Source organism: Syngnathus floridae, chromosome 22, assembly GCF_059516105.1.
Source record: "Syngnathus floridae isolate MCC-2025c chromosome 22, RoL_Sflo_1.0, whole genome shotgun sequence".
Lineage (NCBI taxonomy): Eukaryota > Metazoa > Chordata > Actinopteri > Syngnathiformes > Syngnathidae > Syngnathus > Syngnathus floridae.
In genome coordinates, this window is record NC_142434.1 from 1,037,501 (window position 1) to 1,059,833 (window position 22,333).

Here is a 22,333-nt window from a genome sequence, read left to right on the forward strand (position 1 = left end):
AACATTTTGCAAGATTCTGAGTTCGGTGGCCATTTTAAAGCAGGGTTGCCAAAGATGACTTACTGATCGCAACAGAGACCGTTTGAACACTTGTCGTTTGCATCTATGGGTGTCTGGCTACTTGGCTTTTGTCAACAATTTAGAATGCATGCAGCTTTTCTTTGTGTAGTTAAAAAAATAAATAAAAAGCCTGACACTGCATATTTAAGTCAATTTTGTTTCAGCCTAACTTTACAATTGTCTTGTCATTGAGAATGTCTCAAATGATTCCAGTTTGTATGCACGATAGACTGCCAATGCCAATGTTTAAAATGGACCACTTGAATTCAGTTCACAGTTTAATTGCAGTTCAGTGGCACACACACACAATTACAGTACAAACAGTTCATTTCATGATTAAAAAAAACAACAGTAAAACAACAACATTGCAAAATGACAGCGCTGAGAGAGAAAGAAAGAGGCATCATGCAGATAGCCAGTGTGCACACCCAGTGAAAAAGTGGAGGGAGGGAGGGAAGGAAAGAAAGAAGGCACAAAAGGAAAAACAAAGTCATACTCTCCTTAAATGCTGGCTGGGCGCTTTGCTCTCACCGCATCCGCCCGTCTGTGTCGGCCGCTCATCACGGGCGAAGGTCTGCCGATGGTCGGGTTCCTCTCCCGGCCGGTATTCGACGTTTGGACTCATCCTCCGCCTCGCGTAACTGCAAAAAGAAAAACCGCATTCAGTTGCATGCGGTTCATTTCTGTGGACACTCGTGACCTATCTATTCAAGCTTGCTCCTATTTTAAGCTCACTTTATTGTGTATGCATAGATTCATGTTTGTTTTAATGTGTTCATGTTCTTTTTCTGTCTGTTCCTATGTGAAGCATTCAATGCTTATAATTTCCTTAATTGTTGTAAAGCGCTTTGAGCTGCATTTCTTGTATGAAAGGTGCTATACAAATAAAGTTTATTATTATTATTGTTATTACCCTCTGGTCTTGCGCTCCGGTCCCTCTCTGTGCAGGCACTCGTCCCATCCGCTGCCCCGGCAATCCTGAAAGGCAGACATTGTGGTGGTTTTTGCAAGAGGAAAAATTCCACTAGCACCTCCCAGCCTTGACTAAGTTAAGTTTGAATCAGGTAACTCGCGGCACGCACGGGCTGGCGCATGTCTCATATGGCCCTCCCGCATTGGATCAATCCGGGTTATGAAATGTTTAACCCCTTACAAAGATGGAGGGAGGGATTTAGGGAGGGAGGGAGAGAGAGCGAGAGGAGATGAGAAGAGGCTTTGGCGCCCACTGAAGAGCAACCGGCCAGTTCCCCCTGAGGAGAGCTGACTTGGCCCCGAGAGGAAAAAAAAAAGAAAACGTGACGTCACGGAGGGCGTCACGGAGAATCTCCTCGTCCTCGACACCGTCGACGACACTGGGACCCAGGCAGGCAGACATTATACCCTGGTATTCCACAAAGGGCAAGGTATAGCCACGTTCCACCCTGAGTGCACCAGGCCATGCAGGTACTGCCGGGCGCATTAGAGAAAGAGAGCGAGAGAGAGGGGAGGGGGGGGGAGGGAGGGGGTCTCTACTTTGCCGATTCGTATCTCGAGGGTCGCAGCAACCCAATTGCCCGTGCGTGCTGCTAGTTACCCTATTCAAACAGACAGGGAGGGAGGCAAAGCGCAAAAGAAAAACAGTCATACTCCCCTTAAACGCCGGCTGGGCGCTTTGCCCTCCCGGCCTCGCCGCATCTGCACCCATCAGTCTCGTGTGGGCCGCTCGTCACGGGCCAAGGTCCGGGTCTGCTCCGGCCGGTGTTGGACTCTTCTTTCGCCTCGCACAAGTGCAAAAAGACAAACGGCACTCAGTTGCATGCGGTTCACTTCTGTCAACGTACTCATTACTTGTCCCCTCCCTGGTCTTGTGGGTGCAGCCCAGTCCCTCTCGGTGTAGGCTGGCGCTCGCCCCATCGGCTGCCAGCTGAAAGGCAGAAAAATAAGGAAATCAAATTAAAACCAACAGTGTGTACACTACGCTTGCAGATTGGATTGCCATGTCACCGCCTCTGGCCAGCCTTGGCTAGTCATGCATCAGGCTCCTCTTCAACACTTGGCGACTGCTTTCTTTGGGTGATTCCTTCCTTTGCACCCCGCTCACCAATCGCAGGTCTGGTGGCCTCCGTCCACCGGCTCTTCGTTTCATACATCGTCTCTTCCACCTTGCAAGACAAGCACAAAAGTCTCGCTGCGCGGTCGCTTGCCGTCGCTTGCGCTTGCCGTCGCTTGCCGTCGCTTGCGCTTGCCGTCGCTTGCGCTTGCCGTCGCTTGCGCTTGCCGTCGCTTGCGCTTGCCGTCGCTTGCGCTTGCCGTCGCTTGCGCTTGCCGTCGCTTGCGCTTGCCGTCGCTTGCGCTTGCCGTCGCTTGCGCGGTCGCTTGCGCTTGCCGTCGCTTGCGCGGTCGCTTGCGCTTGCCGTCGCTTGCGCGGTCGCTTGCGCTTGCCGTCGCTTGCGCGGTCGCTTGCGCGGTCGCTTGCGCGGTCGCTTGCGCTTGCCGTCGCTTGCGCGGTCGCTTGCGCGGTCGCTTGCGCTTGCCGTCGCTTGCGCGGTCGCTTGCCGTCGCTGCGCGTTTGGCACTCAATGAGGGCTGCACAACATTTTGGAAAATCAATGATTATGGCAGTATTGGGCCAGACCACTGCATTGCGGCAAGTTGTGGACAATTCTTGGATGGAGGTTAACTATTTGATCGCAATGAGATCAGTTAGATTAGTTAACTAACTTACATCAATGACTTATCGTCTTAACTCATTACAAATAGTTAGGCAAGAAAACATGTTTCATTTGAGACATGAAAAAAAAAAATTTTGCTGTCTTAAAGTGCATGTCAATAACCTAGACCACCATATGGCAGTTTTCCAATACACGTGCAGCCCTACACACACGTCACCATTGGTGTCCAAATGGCAGCCTCGGGCTAACTTGATCAACACACCACACGAATGAACACAACACTGCTTTGTAGCGCTAAATATCAATGGCAACATTTCGTGATTGATTTAATGAATTTGTGTCAAAGAATTCTCAATTTGATTCAGTATGCAGCCCTCAAACAGACATTTGGACACCGCTGGTGTGAATTAGAAAGAAAAAAAAATCCGTTTCACATGTTGAAGCTACGCAGGTCGACGCCTCCAGGGAAGCGGGTCTCCCTCACAACTCTGCTCCTTCAGAGTGATGCCACAGTGGTCCGTCCATCTCTGATCAGATGCTGTCGCGTCCCGGTCGCCATCTGCAGAAACAGAAACAAAAGTTAGACACTCAAAGAGCACCCCAAGTTGTAGGTCACTTGCTTACTTGATCACAGCGGCTAGCCACTCTTGGTTACCGGGGCCGGGTCGGATCGGGCCGTGCGCTCCCCCCCTTTTGCGTCCGGCCTGCAAAAGGCAGAACATGCAATGAGTTGGGCGCTGCTCGCATCATTATGTCTTCCTCGTGGACGGGCTCGCTCCAACGCCGCCCTAAACCTAGAGAACAAAGGACGCACAGTGGTACGTTAGGCTTAGATCAAGCACGACAGTGGTAGGTTAGAAAAAGACACAAAATGTGACTGTCTCGCTCCAACACCTAGGGGAGAACAAAGAACGCAAGTACCACAGTGGTAGGTTAGGGTTAGATTAAGTACAACAGTGGTAGGTGAGAAAAGGACAAAATGTCACAAGTCATATTGCAAAATTGGACATGAGGAACCGGCTCGCTCCAACGCCGCCCCCTACAGTGACGGGGGAGAACAAAGAAGGCAGCAAGTACGACAGTGGCAGGTTGCAAAAAGACACAAAATGGTACAAGTCATATGGCAAAATTGGACATTTGGCTCCACGTCAAATGTTTCCTTTGGTGTCCTCCCTCAAGTGAGCCGTCAATGGCAACCAAGCGCAAGACAACGCTGGATCCAGACAAGCCAAAAGCACAGCACACCTCTTAAGCAAGACCAACCATCAGAGCCCCAAACACTGTCCAGCCCTGCAACCTTTCCGTCATGCACCCATAACCAAAGGCAACCACACTGCCCCCTCCTGGGCACATGATCTGCACCCATAACCAAAGGCAACCACACTGCCCCTTCCTGGGCACATGATCCGCACACGACGACTTTTGCAGCGAATTGCTTAATTCTTGACTTGATATGGCATTGTTCCTTTGGATAGGCCATTGCTCCTTTGGATAGGCCATTGCTCCTATGGATAGGCCATTGCTCCTATGGATAGGCCATTGCTCCTTTGGCTAGGCCATTGCTCCTTTGGCTAGGCCATTGCTCCTTTGGCTAGGCCATTGCTCCTTTGGCTAGGCCATTGCTCCTTTGGCTAGGCCATTGCTCCTTTGGCTAGGCCATTGCTCCTTTGGCTAGGCCATTGCTCCTTTGGCTAGGCCATTGCTCCTTTGGATAGGCCATTGCTCCTTTGGATAGGCCATTGGTCCTTTGGATAGGCCATTGGTCCTTTGGATAGGCCATTGGTCCTTCGGATAGGCCATTGGTCCTTTGGATATGGTATTATACTTTTCCTCATCCATTCGGCTTCTCTTGCAGCCTGCAAAAACACAGCCAGCCATTAATTGTGTGCTGGGAAGCTAAAACTCGAGAAGACAGCCATTAATTGTGTGTTGGGAAGCTGAAACTTTACTTTTTCACCTGATTTAGGACTCCTCTTCCTCAGTGTCCTCAACACCACTGAAATGGCTCCTCGAGAGCCTCCTGCTTGCTTTGCATAGAAGGATGCTGGCTGGGCGGCCTGTTGGAGTGCTACAAAAGAAACAAACTAGACATTGAGTGCCAATGGCATGATATTTTTGCAACAATTGTCCATACTAAGTAGAGTTTTACATTTGAAAAAATATATAATTATCATTATATTGCAGTAAGTCAGGATAATTGATCAGAATTATAGTTAATATTTTAATTTTATACATACTAAGTAGACTTTTACATTTGAAAAAATATAGCATCATTATATTGTAGTCAATGATGATCATTTATCAGGATTATAATTTCTATTTTAATTTCATCAGCCACCAACTCACCTCACATTGGACGGATGATCCAGGTTTGCGGCGTCCAAAACGGGAGAAAATAACCCGCGCAAATGTTTGTTGCGTAACGGAACGACGACGTTCGAGCGCCATCTTTGAATAGATTTGGTCTGATTTGGACATGACGTAACAAATTCGTTACGTCCATCAGTTTGCATAACACGGAAATAATAAAGAATTGTGTCATTGACTAACATTTCCTATAGTCAGACAAACACGCGCTTATCGGCGGCGTCATTTACGAACCTTCAACAAACAAACGAATGAAAAAATGCTGGCCAGCATTCAAACAAAAAAAAAAAACCGCGAAAAACATTTGAAATAGCGTCGCGGCAAAACGACCAAAACGCGCAACGCAAAGTCGATTGTAGCGTGCCGGGCCCAAACACTCCCTGGACTGCGAAAATCCTGCAAGAAATAATAAATGGCATCGTAAGAAACGGCAAACATTTGCTCGCGAGCTAAATTGCCTGCGGCCTACAATTTACCTCCAGGCCCACCGTCGCGGTGGACGTGACGTGTCGGAGTCACGAGAGTAGACAATCCTGCAACAAACAAAACATAAAAGGCGTGTGAGAAAAGGCAACAAACCGCACATTTTGGGCCCGATTTGAAAACGCTCCTTGCGCTCTCCAGTTAACTTCGACGCCTACAGTCGCAGTGTGAAAATCCTCCAACATACAAACATGGCGTCCGTCGTGAGAGACGGCGAGAAACGACAAACATTTGCTCCTTTACCTGAGAAAACGCCACGCACTCGGTGGCACCTGCATTTGAGAGCTCGCCTTGAGCGCGAAAATCCTGCAACAAACATGACGTCCGTCGTGAAAAACGGCACACATTGACGACAAACATTTGCCAGCATGCGAGCTTACCTGAGAAACTGCCCCCCGCCGCCGCCGCCGCCGCCGCCGCCGCCACCGCCACGCGCTCGGTGCCACCTGCATTTGATAACTCCCCTGGAGCACACCTGTCTTCAATTCAGCTAAAGACCTGACGTCACATCCGTCAATTCAAATCTTCTTCTACGCCTGATCGTCCAATGGCGCTTTGCACACTCGCGTACCACGTGACAGGCCACTTCATTAGGGAAAAATCATGGTCAAAGTGAAAAGTGCCACACCCGCCCTCACCCCCCACCTCCTGATTGGCTGTTTGATCTGTGACGTTTCTTGGACACCCCATTAGGTACGCCACCATCTTAGGTGTACCTAATAACAGGCCACTTCATTAGGGAAAAATCATGTCACTGAAAGTGAAAAGTGCCACACCCGCCCTCACCCCCACCTTGTGATTGGCTGATTTCTTCGTGACGTCACTAATGGTCACGTCATTAGGAACAATGCCATATTCAGGTGTACCCAATAGCAGGCCACTTCCTGATTGGCTGTTTGTGACGTCACTCTTAGACACTTCATTAGCTACGCCATAACTGTCCACACCTAATAACAACTTGTCATGGTGACTACTGTTGCTTCGCTGACTCGTTAACCTCTGGCTCCAGCCAAGCCATGTCTCTCCTGAGTAGAAAATAGTATATAGTAGTTTCAAGAGACCGTTTTAATGACAGTCCACACCTAATAACAGTCCATTGCATTTGTAAATGTGGGCAAACTTGTGAAATGAACACAAAAGTTTATTTATTTATTTACATCTTTCATAGCAAATGGTGAAACCAGCAAACTTTGTAGCAAAGAAAAGCAACACGCAATCTGCTCACAAGTGAAAAATGAAGCAGGAACAAAAGAATGCAAATGTGTGCTTCAAATGTTTCAAAAATAGCTTTTAAACCTACCACATACAGGTCTCTTAACAAAGCAGGATGGATTCATTGTCAGTTTCTTTCTATATTACAAGGACACCTGTTACACAAACGATACTACAAAAACAATAATACACGAGTTTTCTCTTCGAGAACTAACTGGATGACTTTTGGCACCAATCGAGTGCGGTACAGTCCAACACGCCTTTGTGTCATGAAAACAGTCACTGCGTTGTCTGCGTTTTTTCAGGACAAACTCTAACGCAAAAAAAAGAGGAAAACTAGTGTGTTGAAACACCAGGCCTTCATGTTCTGTCGCGAACATTGTCGCTCAGGAAAATGATGTTGTCTGAGAAAACAAAAGGCAACTTTTTAGCCAAGTAGGCAAGATGGGCTTTCGCTGGCGGTTTTCCAAACCTGCGATGATGGTCGTGGCCTGGCGTCTCACTTGGTTCTTGTCCACATACTCGCCGTAATCCAGCTTCCCTTCCACAAGAATCCTGGCCCTAGGAGATGCAACTTGTGGAGTAAATGGCAGACAACGGTTTAGATTAGTTGTCAACAAAGCAGTTGTCCATACCCTTTTTTGATGTACTGGTAGGCTACATCCCTTAAACCGGGTTTGAAGACAGACACTCTGTGCCACGTTGTCTTTTGGCTGATGTCGCCTGTAGTGTCAAAACAAAACCAGAATGAAAATGTGTCTGTGTTTTACAGGAAATATAACACATTTGAGGACTATACTTCATATGAAATATTTTAAGGATTTACTCATTTTATGCATTCAAGTCAAGGGATATTCAGGGTGTCCCCCGCCTACTGCCCGATGACGGCTGGGATAGGCTCCAGCACGCCCGCGACCCCCGTGGGGACTAAGCGGTTCAGAAAATGGGTGGATGGATGGATGAATATTTAGCATGTCGCAGCACCCTCTAGTGGCCATTTAGAGAAAGTCACGCCAGTCTGATACCATGTGCGACGTCAAGTAACAGCACTGGTTACCTGATGGGCCGGTCTCGCCATCCCCTGAACGCCACATTTCGTTGGTGGCCATGGAGAAGATGGTGACGGGGTTGCGGCCCTCCACTTGTCTCATCACAGGTTCCTGGCCCACTCGGCCCAGTAGTTGGACACGATTGATTGCTACCAAATAAACAGTGGAATCAGGTTCAAGAGTGCCAGAACCCTTTCAGATTCAAACAGAAATGAAAGAATGACTTCTACTCACATCTCTCCAAAATGAGGCTGGAGTCAGTGGTGCTGTTTCTAATCAGCTGCCTGAACACCTGAAAACCGTTTCAGGAGATCAGCTCTTTTTAATTGAAACCTTTACAAATGCAATCAATTGATGTGTGTGCAATATCCAATTGCTACTTTTGCATCAATTTCTACAAATTTGTCCAGTCCACATTTTAAACACACTTTGAATACCCTGTACACAATTTTACTCAGGGCGGTTGTGTTTGCTGTCCTACCTGTGTTGAAGATCTCCTCAACATGTTCATGATGTTTCACTTTTAGATGTTAAACCTGCAAACAGAAAATGTGTAAGATTAATATTCCAACGAGAAGCCCGCCCACAATGAAAGCAGGTCGTACTGTACGAGGTACCCGTAGAACCAAATATTAACTATCGCATTTTAAAACCCGACCAGTAATGCGGGTCATCTTCTTCAAATAAACACAAAGTTGTGTAAAACACAAGATGTATAGAAAACCGACTCGTCTAAGTTCGAAACTTACCGAGTTAACCTCGCGCTTCCGAGTCCGTCAGCGAAAAAGTTCCCCCGACCGAAAAGGTGACGACTAAAGTTCCGCACCCGCAAACTATGCAGTTCATTTTTTTACATCATTATGTGACGGCTAATGACCTTCACTCTTGTGTTATTCTACATCATTAACTTTTCTATTTTATTCCTTACAATTTTTTGGCATTTGATGTAAAAAAAAAAAATTCAACCGATTCTCACCGTTCCAACCTCAACAAATAATTCGAACCCAGGCCTACCACTATTCCCTTTCGTAGCAAAGTGAAATATTTTTACCTGAATATATGTGCATGCTAATGTTGCGATTGCGCAATTTTGATGTTTTTCAATCAATTTTGTCCCCAGCAGAGGGCGCATCACTAACATCTGGGAGGAGCTGTTGGTAGTGGGATGCGGACTACTCCAAGGAAAACTCCCACGCCTCAGAATTTCTCCTGTGCTCACACACACAGACACATACAAACTTCCAGAAGGAGACACACAAGACAGGAGCCGTCAAGAGTTCGGACAAGCTGTCAGAGCTCCGAAATGTCGCTCCTCATCCACATTTGGACGACTCTGGGTGAGTTTTATGACAAAAACATTGGTGTCAGCTTAGTCAGGAGAAGCTCAAGTTTTGTTCATTGCTGCCAAAAAAGGAAACAACAACATGGCTCTTAATAGAAGCCACATGCCACTCACTTTTCCTTGTCTTGACAGTAGCCAGGATGTTCGGGAGCTTAAGTTGAATTCCAAGTGAGCTGCAAGTGTGTAATGATGATGTTGAGGAGGTTCTCTCTGCTCCTTGTAGCGGTGCTGTGGTGTCCCGCCTGGACGCAGACACCCGACTTATCAGACGGGTGCACGGAAGGAAGCTGCTACCCGGCCACAGGTAACCTACTGATCGGTCGGGCCCACAAGCTCAACGCCTCGTCCACCTGCGGCCTCGGCGGAGGCGAAACTTTCTGCATCGTGGGACACTTGGAGGTGAGCCGATCGGGACGGAGACGCGCTCGCCAAATAGATCATCTTGACGGTTTGTTAGTGTGTCGAGAAGTTACAACCTCATAAAACTATGACAAGAATTCTGTGCTGGGGAATTCTTGCAGGAAGTTGATTTATCTTTTTCGCACTTCCAGGACATGTTACAGTAATTCAGATGACTACGTGGGCGCGGGCTGTAGTGACGAGTGGGAGCGCAGACATTCTCGCGCCAACAATAAAAAGCTTTATGCGGTGACACAAATGTCGGGCTGTATCGGTCAAAGTGGCCCTGGCGGCTTTTTGCTTGGGTGAAAGGCGTCCTTATTAAGTCTCACACGCTGTGGGGTGTCTTTGTCCCTCGGGATGAGCGCAGCCTTCAAGTATGCGCAATAAAGGAGAGCAGGAAGGCCTCGGAGTCTCGTCACACTTTTCAGCACAACCATAAACACACAAGTGCGGCCTCGTGTGGATCGTTCGGGCTGACGTGAGGTCGTAAACGTTGAATAAATTGTGAGCGGATGTGGCGCGTTTGTACCTTTCCAATACGGCTACCGTACATGGTTTGCTCTAATTAGGAATTTATTAGATGTCCAATTTCGAGTTGGCTTCATGTACCTCGCAAATTCTTTTTCACATCTCCACTGGCATTTTGAATGCCCTCAGGAGGAGACCAACTGCTTTGTGTGCGACTCCAGGCGCCCGTACGACAAGGACTTCAACCCGCTGAGCCACACCATCGAGCACGTGGTCACCACCTTCGGCCCCAACCGCCTCAAGACGTGGTGGCAGTCGCAAAACGGTGAGTCTGCCTTCCCGTGAGAAGATGGCGAACGGCACCTGATCAATCCATCAATCATAAATGGGCTCGCCAATGTGTGGGAAAGGATGTGGGATTTACGCTGCATGGCTAAAGGAGGAATCCCCGCATCTGTTTTTTTTTTTTTGGGGGGGGGGGGGTGAAGGAAGCTCAGCAGCCAGCACAGCAGATGGCCAAGAATCAGCAGGAAGCTGATATAGTGCTATGCTTTGGGATTTCCTCATTCCCTATTATTTAGAAAAAAAAAACAACCTCAAATAGTGGAGACATCATCGTCGAGCCCCCTCGACACTTAATCACTCTGACGTGTTTACATTTGAAAGCGCAGATGTGTTGGACATCTCTCAAGCGTGTTAATGTGCGCGAGGCAGCTGCGTTGCTGCGTCATCATTCATTTCCTGCGTGCAGGTGTGGAGAATGTGACCATCAAGCTGGACCTGGAAGCCGAGTTCCATTTCACGCATCTCATCATGACTTTTAAGGTGGCGCTACTCGCACGTTTAGGCGCGTCAGGGTGATGGCGGCCAGCTGCCCGTGACATCGCCCGACATTCCGACATGTTGTGCTTTTGCCGCCTACCTCCAGACGTTCCGGCCGGCCGCCATGGTGATCGAGCGCTCCATGGACTTTGGGAAGACGTGGCAGGTGTACCGCTACTTTGCCTACGATTGTCGGTCGGCGTTCCCCGGCGTGTCCCCGGGGCCCATGCTCAAGGTGGACGACATCATCTGCGACTCGCACTACTCCGACATCGAACCCTCCACCGAGGGAGAGGTCTGCTCAATGACACCAGGTCAAATAAACTCGTGATGTCAGCGGAGGAACCCAACGGATGTTTACTTACCTTCACCAGGTGATCTTCCGGGTGCTGGACCCCGCCTTTGAGATTGAGGACCCGTACAGCTTGAGGATTCAGAGTAAGATGTTCTTGAGATGCGCTGACCCCAGTGCAGAGCAGGCCGCTTCCTGCTAAGCCCCTCCAGGAAGGGATCGGAAAATGCTAGTAAAATGCAGTCTGGGAAATGAGGTCAGACGGGAAGAAAACGCTGGGGAGGAATTTCGCACGTGGAGGCGGATATGTCCGTGTACACAAGACTTTTCCCCCCAGTCAGAACAATCTTTGTCCACAGTGAAAAAAAAATCTCAGTCAACATGACAACGTGTAGCTCTAACGTAAAGCTGGTGCGTGCGTTTTCATTCAGACATGCTGAAGATCACCAACCTGCGTGTCAACTTCCTGAAGCTCCACACGCTTGGAGACAATCTGCTGGACAAGCGAGAGGAGGTGACACAGAAGTACTACTACGCCGTCTACGACATGGTGGTCCGGGGAAACTGCTTCTGCTACGGACACGCCTCCGAATGCGCCCCCATCGACGGAGCGCCCACGGGGGCCGAAGGAATGGTGGGCGACCACGTCTGGCCGCGCCCGGGCGCTGAGAACATCTTCTGACGAGTGCATTGTGTAGGTTCACGGGCGTTGCGTGTGCACCCACAACACCGAGGGCCTGAACTGCCAGCGATGCCGGAACTTCCATCACGACCTCCCCTGGAGGCCCGCCGAGGGCCGCAACGCGCACGCTTGCAAGAGTAAGATTCACCTCTAAGAAGCTTCCCCAAAAACCTGGACACACCTTCTGCGCGCTCTCCCCAGGGTGCGAGTGTAACCGCCACTCGGGTTCCTGCCACTTCGACATGGCCGTCTACATGACGACGGGTAACGTCAGCGGTGGAGTGTGCGACGACTGTCAGCACAACACGGTGGGGCGTCAGTGCGAGCAGTGCGCCCCCTTCTTCTATCAGCACCCCAACCGAGACCTGCGGGACCCCAACGTCTGCGAGCGTACGTTCAAAAAGCGCCACGTGACTTCATGAAGTCATCTCTGATCAGAACTTTCTCCGCAGCTTGTAACTGTGACCCGGTGGGATCCCTGGAAGGAGGGCTTTGTGACGCCAGGACCGACGTGGGGGCCGGACTCATCTCAGGCCAGTGTCGCTGCAAAGCCCACGTTGAGGGGATCCGCTGCGACCACTGCAGACATGGACACTACGGACTGGGAAAGGGACCGGACGGATGCCTGGGTAGGAACGCCAAATCAGTGCATGGATTCAAATATTGGGACTTCCGAGTAAATACAATCTGTCCTACTCCAAAGAGAGAACTTTCGATGACTCGAAATGTTTCCCCATTCTGACTTTTACACAAGAGTGATTAGACTTTGCGCCTTGACAGCCTGTTCCTGCAGCCCACTGGGAACGCTGCCGGGAAGCGACTCCTGCGACCCCGATTCAGGAAGGTGCTTCTGCAAGCGACTGGTCACCGGACACGAATGCGACCAGTGTCTGGTAGGAACTCTCGGTCTGACACTCTCCTTCTTATCCTAACTAACATGCGCTCAACCTCAGCCACAACACTGGGGTCTATCCAATGACATGGATGGATGTAGACCATGTGACTGCGACAAGGGAGGGGCCCTCAACAACAAGTATGTTTGTTTTTCCTTAGTTACAGTGGTTAAAAAATGTTTAAAAAAAATCCCTGGTTGTAAAATTCCGCAGCTGCAACCCGGTGTCCGGACAGTGCGAATGCAGGGAGCATATGTTCGGTCGGCGCTGCAACCAACTGGAGTCCGGTTACTACTTCATCGCTTTGGACCACTACACCTACGAAGCCGAAGAGGCCATACTCGGACCCGTGAGCGCAGCGCCGCCTCTCCGACCTCACGTGGGAAGAAGTTTTAAAACCAAGTGCCTTCCTGACAGGGTGTGACGGTGGTCCATCGACCGTACCCTCTGGATCGCACCCCTACGTGGACCGGGATGGGTTTTGCCAACGTACCAGAGGGAGCCTCTTTAGAGTTTATCATAGACAACATCCCGGACTCCATGGACTACGATGTTCTCATCCGCTACGAGCCGCAGGTTAGCTTCGATTTTCTTTGACCTACTTTTTTAAATCAACGAGAGTGACCAAGAAGCGACGTTTGACGCTAGCTTCCAGAGCAGTGGGAGCAGGTGGACTTCCGAGTCCAGCGTCCCGTTTTCAACCCTCCCGACTACTCCGCCCACTGCGGCGGTTCCATCGGCGATGGCGACGAGCAGTACGTCTCCCTGCCGCCCGGATCGAGGTAATTCAACCCGAGGGTCCGTCTCAAGTTTCAAAATGGTCCTCCACCTGACCGCGCCTTTCCCGCAGACACGTGTTATTGCCCACGTCCGTTTGTTTCGAGAAGGGGCAGAACTACACCGTCCACCTCAGCCTGCCGCTCTACTCGTCCTACAGCGACACGCAGAACCCCTACACGCTCGTCGATTCTGTCGGTGTCACCAAAAGCGTAGGTTGAGACACGTCGCGGAACGTTTAGTTATGCCTCCCCTGTTCTGTTCTCCTCGCGTAGCTGGTACTGATGCCTCGAGTCCGGGAGCTGGAAATATTCCTGGGCACAGAGGGCGAAGCAGCGTGGGAAACGTTTCAGCGCTACCGTTGCTTGGAAAGCAGCCAGAGCGTGGTCAAGAGCCCAATGACGGACATCTGCAATGAATACATTTTCAGCGTCTCGGCGTTGCTGCACAAAGGGGCCATGCGTACGTTCCACCCCAACCCTCTTCAAATGAAGTCACCTGGGTTAATAGTCTTAACTCTTTGTTTTGTTTCCCAGCATGCCAGTGTGACCCGCAAGGTTCCGTCAGCTCCGTGTGCGAACCCCACGGAGGCCAATGTCAATGCCGACCCAAAGTGGTCGGGAGGAACTGTGACCACTGCGCCCCTGCCACCTTCCTCTTCAGTCCGGCCGGATGCAGGCGTAAGTGTTTGCCAGAAGTCGGGGAGGTTCTCCTGCCTACTGGTTTGTTGACATTTTGCAATTTCTCGCGGCAGTCTGCGAATGTGACCCTCGAGGCTCCATCGGCGCACTTTGCCACCAATCGACCGGGCAGTGCACGTGTGTTCCCGGGGCCACGGGGCGCCAATGCGCCCACTGTCTACCGGGATTTTGGGGCTTCCCTCATTGCAGACCTTGCCAATGTAACGGCCACAGCGAAGTCTGTCACCCCGAGACGGGAGAGTGTCAAGGCTGCCGAGACCTAACCGCCGGGCACTACTGCGAGAGGTACGGGACTCGTGCCTTTTTTTTCCCTGAATCTCATTTGATTGTCGTTTTAACCTTGCAGATGTCTGGACGGTTACCACGGTGACCCTGAGCTGGGATCCGACAGCCACTGTCGACCCTGTTTGTGCCCCGACGGCCCTGGTTCGGCACGTCAGTTTGCCGACAGCTGCTACGTTGACGGCGATACAAACGCGCTGGTGTGCCTGTGCAGCTCCGGCTACAAAGGTGCCACAATTCGAGACATCCATCCATTTTTGTGTCATTTGCAGCTGGAAAGCTTCGTCCGCAATTTCCTCTTTTGGCTTCCTTCAGGTGCCAGGTGCGACGAGTGTGCGCCAGGTCACTTCGGTAACCCGTTGCTGCCCGGCGGGCGTTGCTTGGCGTGCCAGTGCAACGGTAACATTAACACGCAAGACCCCGGCTCCTGCGACGTCCGCACGGGCTCGTGTCTCAAGTGTCTGTACCACACGGACGGCTACGCCTGCCAGCACTGCAAAACTGGCTACTACGGCAATGCCGCCACTCAAAGCTGCAGAAGTGAGTGGAGTCATTTACGGTCGCTTTCGGTGAGGTCAAATTCTCATCGAGTTTGTCTCGCAGAGTGCATGTGCCAGCCGACGGGCACGGTGCCGCACGCATGTTCCTCGCCAGATGAGTGCCAATGCGACCAGCACAGTGGCCAATGCGCCTGCCTGCCCAACGTGGTGGGTCAGAACTGCGAGCGCTGCGCGGAGGACACGTGGAACATGGCGAGCGGGACGGGCTGCCAGGCCTGCGATTGCGACCCGCTCCATTCATTTGGCTCCTCTTGTGATGAGGTCAGTGGTGAGGAGTATCTGTGACGGTCAAGTAGCGTGGTGACCGATGTTCTCATGAGTCCAGCTGGTTGGGAATTGCTGCTCTGGCTTTGTACTGTTTCTCTCAAACAAACATATTGTGGGAACACAAGGCAGCACAAACATCAAAAGTCTTTCTTGGTAATGGCTGTCTGCCATCAGAGAAAGGAAGTCCCGCAAATAATCCACAGTACAAAGCTCCATTGTGGTGTGTGTGTTGCTGCAAAGACATTTTTTTGTAAACCTTTGCTTTGACTTCTAGGTGACGGGACGGTGCTCGTGTAAACCGGGTTTTGGTGGCAGGACGTGTCGGGAATGCAGGGAGCTCTTCTGGGGGGATCCGGAAGTCAAATGTCACGGTATGACAAGAGCGATCCCACGTCGTACTTTCCAGCATCTTCTGTCTATTTTCAACCAAGAGTTGTTGACAGACTGAAAGGCTCACTGGCGCCCCCTTGAGGAGCAAAGTAGTCTCATGAGACAGATTGCTGGCTTAAGGAATGACCGACCTTGTGTTCTCTGCTCATGAGAACCAGATGTTCCACAACTCCCAGGTTTTTTTTTTTTCTTCAGCCAGGAATCCATAAGCATTCGCACTACAAGCTTTGCGGCAGCTGTTAAATCTCCGAGGCGGACCGCAGATGGTTAAGTGGGAGAAGTTGTCACTCCAGACAGTTTAAGCCTCCACAGCTGAGAAATGCTGGCTGCCAAAGTCTCCAACTTGTCCGTCCATTGTGATTTACGCCCCCGCATACGTTCCAAACCTATTTCACCTCAAATGCCTTTGGTCGGAGCAGAAGGGGCCGGCGTTCCCCCGCTCTTGACTTTGCTTGTGAGGTCGTTGTGACCCCTGAGGTCAGGATGAGGTCGTTTGTTTACAGGAACAGCTGAAAGTTCATTCCCTTCCCTGAAGAGACGTCTCCATGACAGTTGTCTTTGTCTTCCTTTCTCGCAGCTTGCGACTGCGACGTCCGCGGGATTTCCAGCCAGCAGTGTGACCGCGTGACCGGACACTGCACATGCGTGGAGAGCGTGGCGGGCCCTCGTTGTGACATGTGCGCCAGGGGTTACCAAGGAGAGTTCCCGGACTGCCAGCCTTGTCATCAGTGCTTCGCCACCTGGGACGGGGTGGTCGAGGAGCTGAGCAACCAAACGCGGCGACTGGAGGCGAAGGTGACCGAGCTTCAGACTAGCGGCGTGACAGCGCCCTATAAAGACTTAGTGAGCAGCCTGGAAAGCAACATCAAGGCAATCCAGGAGATTGTGGAGACCAACCCTGCCGCAATGAACCTGGAAGAGATCCAGGACCTGATGCACCAGATTACGTATGTCCACAAACACATTTCATATCCGTTGAGTCCTTTAATTGAGGTCTCCTCCTCCTCAGTGGGGTCATGTCCTACGTGGACGGGAAGCTCAACACATCAGAGGAGACCTTAAATGTCCTTCAAAGTGACGCCAACGTCACTGACACCAACTTGGATGAGCTGACAGAGCGGGCAAACGGGTTGGAGCGCCGTGTTCAGGAGCTCAGGCAGCAGGTGTATGATGCCAAGAACGCAAACTTCCAGGGTGAAGATTCTACTTAATTCAACACTTGAACTTGTCAAAACATCCCCTTGATGTTCTCCTGTTCCCAAAAAAAAAGGTGCCATGGACACCATCTTAGAGGCAAAGGAGGAGTCGCTGAGAGCGGAAATCCGAGTCAATGCCTCCAGCAGCGATCGCGGGAGCTCCGTGGAGCAGTCGGCGGCGCTTCGGAAGGTGACCGAGGAGAAGCTGAGTGGAAGTCACAAGGACTTTGATCGCAAGCACCAGCGAAACACTCAGAAGCTGGACAAGCTCAAGAGCGATCTGGAGAAACTGGATCTGGCACCTCTCAGCGAGAAGGTGAGAAGAACTCAGAGGGTTGTCAGAGACAAGTCGCTCATTTGTCTTTTTGTAGATGTGCGGCGGTGCGGCCGAAGGCGACGAGTGCGCCGGATCTCCTTGCGGCGGCTTGGGCTGCGAGGATGGCGGCTCCCGGTGTGGCGGCCAAGGATGCGGAGGCCTCGTTGTCACCTCCCAAAATGCTCTCAAGTCAGCCAAGGAGCTGGACGAAGAAATCCTGGCAGCCATGCGAGAGGTGAACAAGCTCTCCAGGATGGTGAGTGCACACGTCAGCGGGATGTCACATTTTTGGCCGCGGACCGTTCTGGAAGACGAGCGTTTGGTTCCAGGTGTGGGAGGCGAGCAATCGAGCGAGGGAGGCCAAAGTCAACGCTCAGCAGGTGCTGATCAAATCCAACCAGAGCAAAGAGCGAGTGGAGCAGAGCAACGAGCAACTGCGCGGCCTCATTAAAGACATACGAGACCTTCTCACCAGTGAGTAATGCCGTTTCGCCGTCAAGCGAAAGCAAAACTTCTCGCGCGTGGTTCGCCGTGCAGACGACAAGGCCAACGCATCCGTCATCGAGGCGGTCGCCAACGAGGTCTTAGCCCTGGAGATGCCCACGTCCAGCGCCAAGCTGCAGGAGCTGACCAGGGAAATCAAGGAGAAGGTCAACGCTCTGACCACTGTGGAGAGCATCCTCAGCCAAAGTGCAAATGACATGAAAGCTGCGGAGAAGCTCTTAAAGCAGGCCGAGGCTGCCAAGTAAGAAGAGCTCCAACCTCGAGTCGTCTGAACGAGACATTAAACTGCTCGTTTGTCCTCCAGCAAGGACGCGTCGGACCTGAAGGAGCGCTCAGAAACAGTGAAGATGGCGCTGGACGAGACTGAACGTGCTCAGACCCTTGCCCGGGGTGCTATCCAACTGGCCCGGAACAACACAGAGGGAACTCTGGACCTTCTACTTTCTGTGAGCGTGATTTCCCCCGTATGTGGCGGCCGCACGTTTCGGTCGTGACGTAGATGGACGTGGTTCCAGGCGGACACGGAGACGGCCACGTCAGAGCAGCGACTGAGCAATACCACGGGGCGGCTGCTGCAGCTGGAGCTAGAGGTGGGCTTCCTACGGCAGAACAAGCTGGAGGTCAACAGCATGGCGGAGACCGCCGATCACATCAGCCAACGTGCCGCGAAGGCGGCCGACGAGGCCCAGCAGGTGCAAACGCGCCGCCCGACACGTAAAAGTCTCTCGTCGAGTGACGGCCGATTTTGCGCCTGTGAAGGAGTTTGACGCAGAGGTGAAGGACAAACTGGAGCAGGTGGAGGACCTACTGGAGGATAAGGGGGAGTCGGTGCTGCAGGCGAGGAGACGAGCGGACGAGCTGCAGCAGGAGGCCAGGGAACTGCTGGCTCAGAGCAGCCTCAAGCTGAAGACACTACAAGGTATGTTTGTCGTCAAGCTTGCACAGTTCACAAAGTTCACCATGTTGTGCTCACAGAGCTGGAACGTTCCTACGCGGACAACCAACAAATCCTCGAGGAAAAAGCCACAGAGCTGGCCGAGCTGGAGGAGGCCGCCCGGCGCATCCTGGACGACATCAGCCGCAAGGTGATGCTGTTCAGCACCTGCCTGTGAGAGGAGCCAGCGCGAGTCGACATCCCGTCCATCGTGAGAAGGAAACCACTAGACGCCAAACGGACCTCATTTGAGCATCCACCACTTACACAAAGTTAGGGATACTGGACTTTGGGGTGACATTTCAAACACTTGCTGTTCGTTCAAGAACAAGTCCTGAAACACTGAACATTCAAATGAAGGTCCAGTTTTCTTTTTTTAAATCTATTTTAGCTCAAAGCACAATTTTGTGAGTAAATAGAGCAACGAGTACAATATTAGATGACTGACCAAATATTTTTAAAGTCTCTTAGAATAACTTTGTGGAATCCTACTTAACCAAAAACATTTATTTTCTGTTGAAAGCAAAATAAAAAGTATCCATTTTTGCTCCTAATCACATTGTTGTCATGAAAATGTTGGGGTTGGCTTCCCCTTTAAAATCAACTATTGGGGATGTTTTTAAAATAAACTTTCAGCCACAACCACTTTGGCAGCAGTGTTTATTCCTCTTTTAACTAGATCATAGAAAAATGTTTACATCTCACATTCTCAAACTAACTGCCATTTGCGGACACGTAGTCCCGCAAGATGGCATTGCCAACAGAAGGTCAATATCGCCCGGTGGACATCCCCGCCCCTACTTGCGGCTGCCCGGCCAGCAAGGAGGCGGGGCTCCCTCGGCGGGCGCCCAGCTGGGCACGGTGAGCAGCTGGCCGCCGTGCAATTGCTCGTTGACGCGCAGCTGGCAGCCGTCCTGCAGCATGCGCAGCGCCACGCGGGCGATGTTGCGCGAGTCGTCCAGGCCCGAGTGGGGGCGACCTTCGTACTGCAGGCCCAGATTGTCCAGCATGGTGCTCAACTTGGTCTGCGTGCGCGGCACCTTTAGGCGAGGAAAACGGCCGGTTTTGGGCTTGACTTCCTCTCAAAAGCACCAAGAGGAGGCACTCGGACGGGAGGGAGGGGAAAGTGCTTTTTTTGGTTTTAAACCGTAACAAAAGCAGGAGGGAGGGGAAAGTGCTTCTTTTTTTTTTAACCGTAGCAAAACATGTTAACCGAAGACATGAATCAAGTATTTGCTCATGAATGTGTCACCCTCTGCTGGCTGTTAGCCATACTGCTACGCTTTTAAAAGGACTGCACCTTTTTAGCTGATTTTAGCAGTAAAATTATTTTGCATGTCATTATTTTGAGGACTCTTTTTTTATATGCATTTTAACCTTTAAAATGTATTTTGCCACTTACTGTCAACTAAAAATGAGCTTGCACATGCTCCACTATTTGTCCCCAGTGGAGGTCTGTGCTAAAATGCAAAATTCTAACCTTGTAGAAGTTGCCGTAGGACTTGCGGATGTTGATCCACTTCCTGGCAAACTTCGGGTATCGGAGCTGGCTGACGCGGCACTGGATGTTGAGGAACTTGCTCATGTCCCACGCGCTGCGCAAGGTGGCAAAATGATGTCAGGCTTCCAACCAGCTTGGGCCAAATGAGAAGAAGAATGCCACTCACCCATCCGTGAGGAAAGTGTATTTGTACTTGGTGCCCAGCTCCCGCTCTGCAAGCCACTTCACAACTTGCTTCAGGACCGCCGGGAATGGCTTGGCCGCGTCTACCTTGTCCTGCGGTGGGCGTCAAAATACAATCACTATCAATCTAACAGCGCTTCTTGACTGATTAGATACGGACTCACTCATATATCACAATGCTTTGAAATGGAGATTTTGCAATTATTTGTTTTGGAAAACCAATTTAAACCTTCATCTGGCACAATGAGAGGATTGGAGAAAAAGGAGAAAAAAAAATGACCTGTGTAATTCCCGTAAGGTTCACACAAAAGTCTGACAGCGTCGGGTACAACTGTGGTTTGACGTATTCCTGAAATGTTCCAACCTGAGAGGATAAAAAGACGTTCTTAGGTACTGAGTGCTGGAGTAAAGTTACATACATATATGTTTCGAGTTCCTCTTACAATCTCCAAGGTGTGAGTGCTGATGAGCACCATGGGGAACTCAATGATTTCGTGCAGGAAGTCCGGCGGGTTGTCCTCCTCGCACGTGGCCTCAAAGTCCACCACGCAGATGTAGTCGTAGGGGAAGCTTCCCGGGTCGGAGTCGGAGTCGGCCGCCGACTGCGTCAGCTTCTGCTTCTTGTAGTGGCTCTTCAGTCGCTTCTTCATCACGTCCTTTACGCCTCTGTCCAAAGTGGTTGACGTGAGCGGCGCTTCTTCCGCGGAGATGCCGCCAGTCGCTTGTTCCTACCTGGTGTCCAGCTTGAGCTGAGACAGCTTGGTACGCAGCTCCTCCTTGGACATGCGGTTGATGTGACCGTTGGCTAAGGCGATCTCCTTGTACACGGGGTGGCTGAAGTTGCTGTTGGATGCCTGAGGAGGAGCTTCTCCTCCTTTGGGACATTTGGTACTGTCAGGCTTCACCAAAAGAAGTACAAAAACAATCAGTAATTTCATTGTGACAGTACAGGTTTTTTTTCCTGCAGAGCAATTTTGGAGGTAGACATCTCCGGATCAGCTAACATCATAAAAATGGTTCTTCTCTGGTTAGACAAGTTTGGTGTCATTTTTATCTACAATTGCTCTTTCACTCCCTCCTAAATGATTCCGAATTGTTTCTTAAAGCAGGAACATCAGATTTTTCAGAAAAATACCTTACACCTTTTGCTTTTTAGCTTGTAGGACATGTCTTGTAAAATAATGATTTTCTTAAGATGGATTAAACGTTAAAGAGAACAACGTCACAGAGACCCAAACACCTGGCGTTTTTTTTTGTTTGTTTTTTTTCTCTCCACGGCTTTCTAATTTTGTGACAAAAGCACAGCACAAGCAGCATCAGCTGCAAAGTCCTCTATTTTAATTTTGCTTCGCACTTAAAGCTGTGGTATTGTTTCTACATTAAACTGACAGACATTATTGATATCAATACATCTCGTTTCGTTCAACGTAATTGTAAATCTAGCGAAAGTAGCGGACTTTACCAACCTTATCGTCATTGTCTCCGTTTGACTTGACGTTCACGTCCTTGCCGTGAATATTTTCCTTCTGCTCCTCCATTTGTGTTCATAAGCAAAAATAAGTAATATTAATAAAAAACAAGCAAAATTGGCGTCAATTAGCTAACATTACAACATAGCTAACAGAGGACGAGAGTGGTCAAAACCCACTTTGGACACTCGCCGCAACTAAAATTATTTTAAAAGTATAAATGATGCGTAAACATAACGTTCGCGCTGTAACAAGACTTCCTGTCCGTGAACAAGGCTGGAATAAATTCTCTTTCAACTTTTTTCATTTTATTGGCTTCCGGTGTGGCGTTCTAACAGACGAGAAACAGTGCCGCCTTGTGGTGTGGATGACACAGTGCCCCTCATTTACACGAAATCTAGAAATATTGCTTGAATTCATCCTTTTATTCGCCTCAAAAAGTGGTTAATTAAATAATTGAAATGTATGCATTCATTTTTTTATAACTCGCAGTTGCTTCATCTGTCCTCCAGGAGCCAGTCGTGCATATT

General features: G+C 50.3%; 3 protein-coding genes and 1 long non-coding RNA gene across 12 annotated transcripts in view; 1 reads left to right on the top strand and 3 right to left on the bottom strand.

Annotated features, from left to right (window-relative positions):
* The window catches only part of LOC148379056 (uncharacterized), a 6,224-nt gene extending 168 nt beyond the window's left edge, over window positions 1–6,056 (bottom strand). Inside the window, exons 1-9 of one of the 7 annotated variants that reach the window (XR_015855461.1) lie at window positions 5,942–6,056; window positions 5,805–5,867; window positions 5,555–5,611; window positions 4,669–5,474; window positions 3,336–4,567; window positions 2,044–3,270; window positions 1,888–1,963; window positions 974–1,817; window positions 1–701 (exon numbers count right to left, since the gene is read on the bottom strand). The exon at window positions 1–701 is cut by the window's left edge and continues 168 nt beyond it. This is a non-coding gene — a long non-coding RNA (uncharacterized LOC148379056). Of the gene's footprint in view, window positions 702–973; window positions 3,271–3,335; window positions 4,568–4,660; window positions 5,475–5,554; window positions 5,612–5,804; window positions 5,868–5,941 lie in introns of all 7 variants that reach the window. The other 6 variants (XR_015855458.1, XR_015855456.1, XR_015855457.1 and 3 more) reach the window with 6 other exon arrangements.
* A 625-nt stretch (window positions 6,057–6,681) lies between these two features.
* Window positions 6,682–9,096, bottom strand: ssbp1 (single-stranded DNA binding protein 1). 2 transcript variants are annotated; one of them, XM_088366716.1, is made up of 7 exons: window positions 8,874–9,096; window positions 8,304–8,358; window positions 8,057–8,114; window positions 7,831–7,971; window positions 7,409–7,496; window positions 7,246–7,334; window positions 6,682–7,177 (listed from the first exon to the last, which is right to left on the bottom strand). In XM_088366716.1, the coding sequence occupies exons 2-7, from the start codon at window positions 8,331–8,333 to the stop codon at window positions 7,134–7,136; spliced, it is 450 nt and encodes a 149-aa protein (XP_088222842.1). In that variant the 5' UTR covers window positions 8,334–8,358; window positions 8,874–9,096; the 3' UTR covers window positions 6,682–7,133. The 2 variants fall into 2 exon arrangements, with proteins under 2 accessions (XP_088222842.1, XP_088222841.1); XM_088366715.1 differs by lacking the exon at window positions 8,874–9,096 and adding an exon at window positions 8,572–8,664.
* On the top strand, window positions 8,989–19,295 carry LOC148379058 (laminin subunit beta-1-like). Of its 2 annotated transcripts, XM_088366688.1 has the most exons (33): window positions 8,990–9,159; window positions 9,388–9,563; window positions 10,224–10,359; window positions 10,786–10,859; window positions 10,963–11,151; window positions 11,231–11,294; window positions 11,580–11,782; window positions 11,847–11,967; window positions 12,032–12,220; window positions 12,283–12,459; window positions 12,611–12,723; window positions 12,784–12,863; window positions 12,937–13,072; window positions 13,141–13,299; window positions 13,372–13,505; window positions 13,574–13,694; window positions 13,776–13,962; window positions 14,037–14,180; window positions 14,255–14,486; window positions 14,548–14,711; window positions 14,799–15,023; window positions 15,087–15,304; window positions 15,585–15,681; window positions 16,278–16,647; window positions 16,710–16,894; window positions 16,971–17,212; window positions 17,268–17,468; window positions 17,542–17,686; window positions 17,750–17,957; window positions 18,021–18,162; window positions 18,232–18,408; window positions 18,476–18,635; window positions 18,692–19,295. In XM_088366688.1, exons 1-33 carry the CDS (start codon window positions 9,126–9,128, stop codon window positions 18,826–18,828), a joined length of 5,340 nt encoding a protein of 1,779 aa, XP_088222814.1. In that variant the 5' UTR covers window positions 8,990–9,125; the 3' UTR covers window positions 18,829–19,295. The 2 variants fall into 2 exon arrangements, with proteins under 2 accessions (XP_088222813.1, XP_088222814.1); XM_088366687.1 differs by having other exon boundaries at window positions 8,989–9,159; window positions 14,548–15,023.
* Window positions 19,294–22,101, bottom strand: eri1 (exoribonuclease 1). Its single transcript, XM_088366709.1, has 7 exons — window positions 21,801–22,101; window positions 21,067–21,233; window positions 20,778–21,000; window positions 20,615–20,698; window positions 20,318–20,427; window positions 20,131–20,245; window positions 19,294–19,690 (listed from the first exon to the last, which is right to left on the bottom strand). The coding sequence occupies exons 1-7, from the start codon at window positions 21,870–21,872 to the stop codon at window positions 19,448–19,450; spliced, it is 1,014 nt and encodes a 337-aa protein (XP_088222835.1). The 5' UTR covers window positions 21,873–22,101; the 3' UTR covers window positions 19,294–19,447.
* Between the last annotated feature and the right edge of the window lie 232 nt (window positions 22,102–22,333).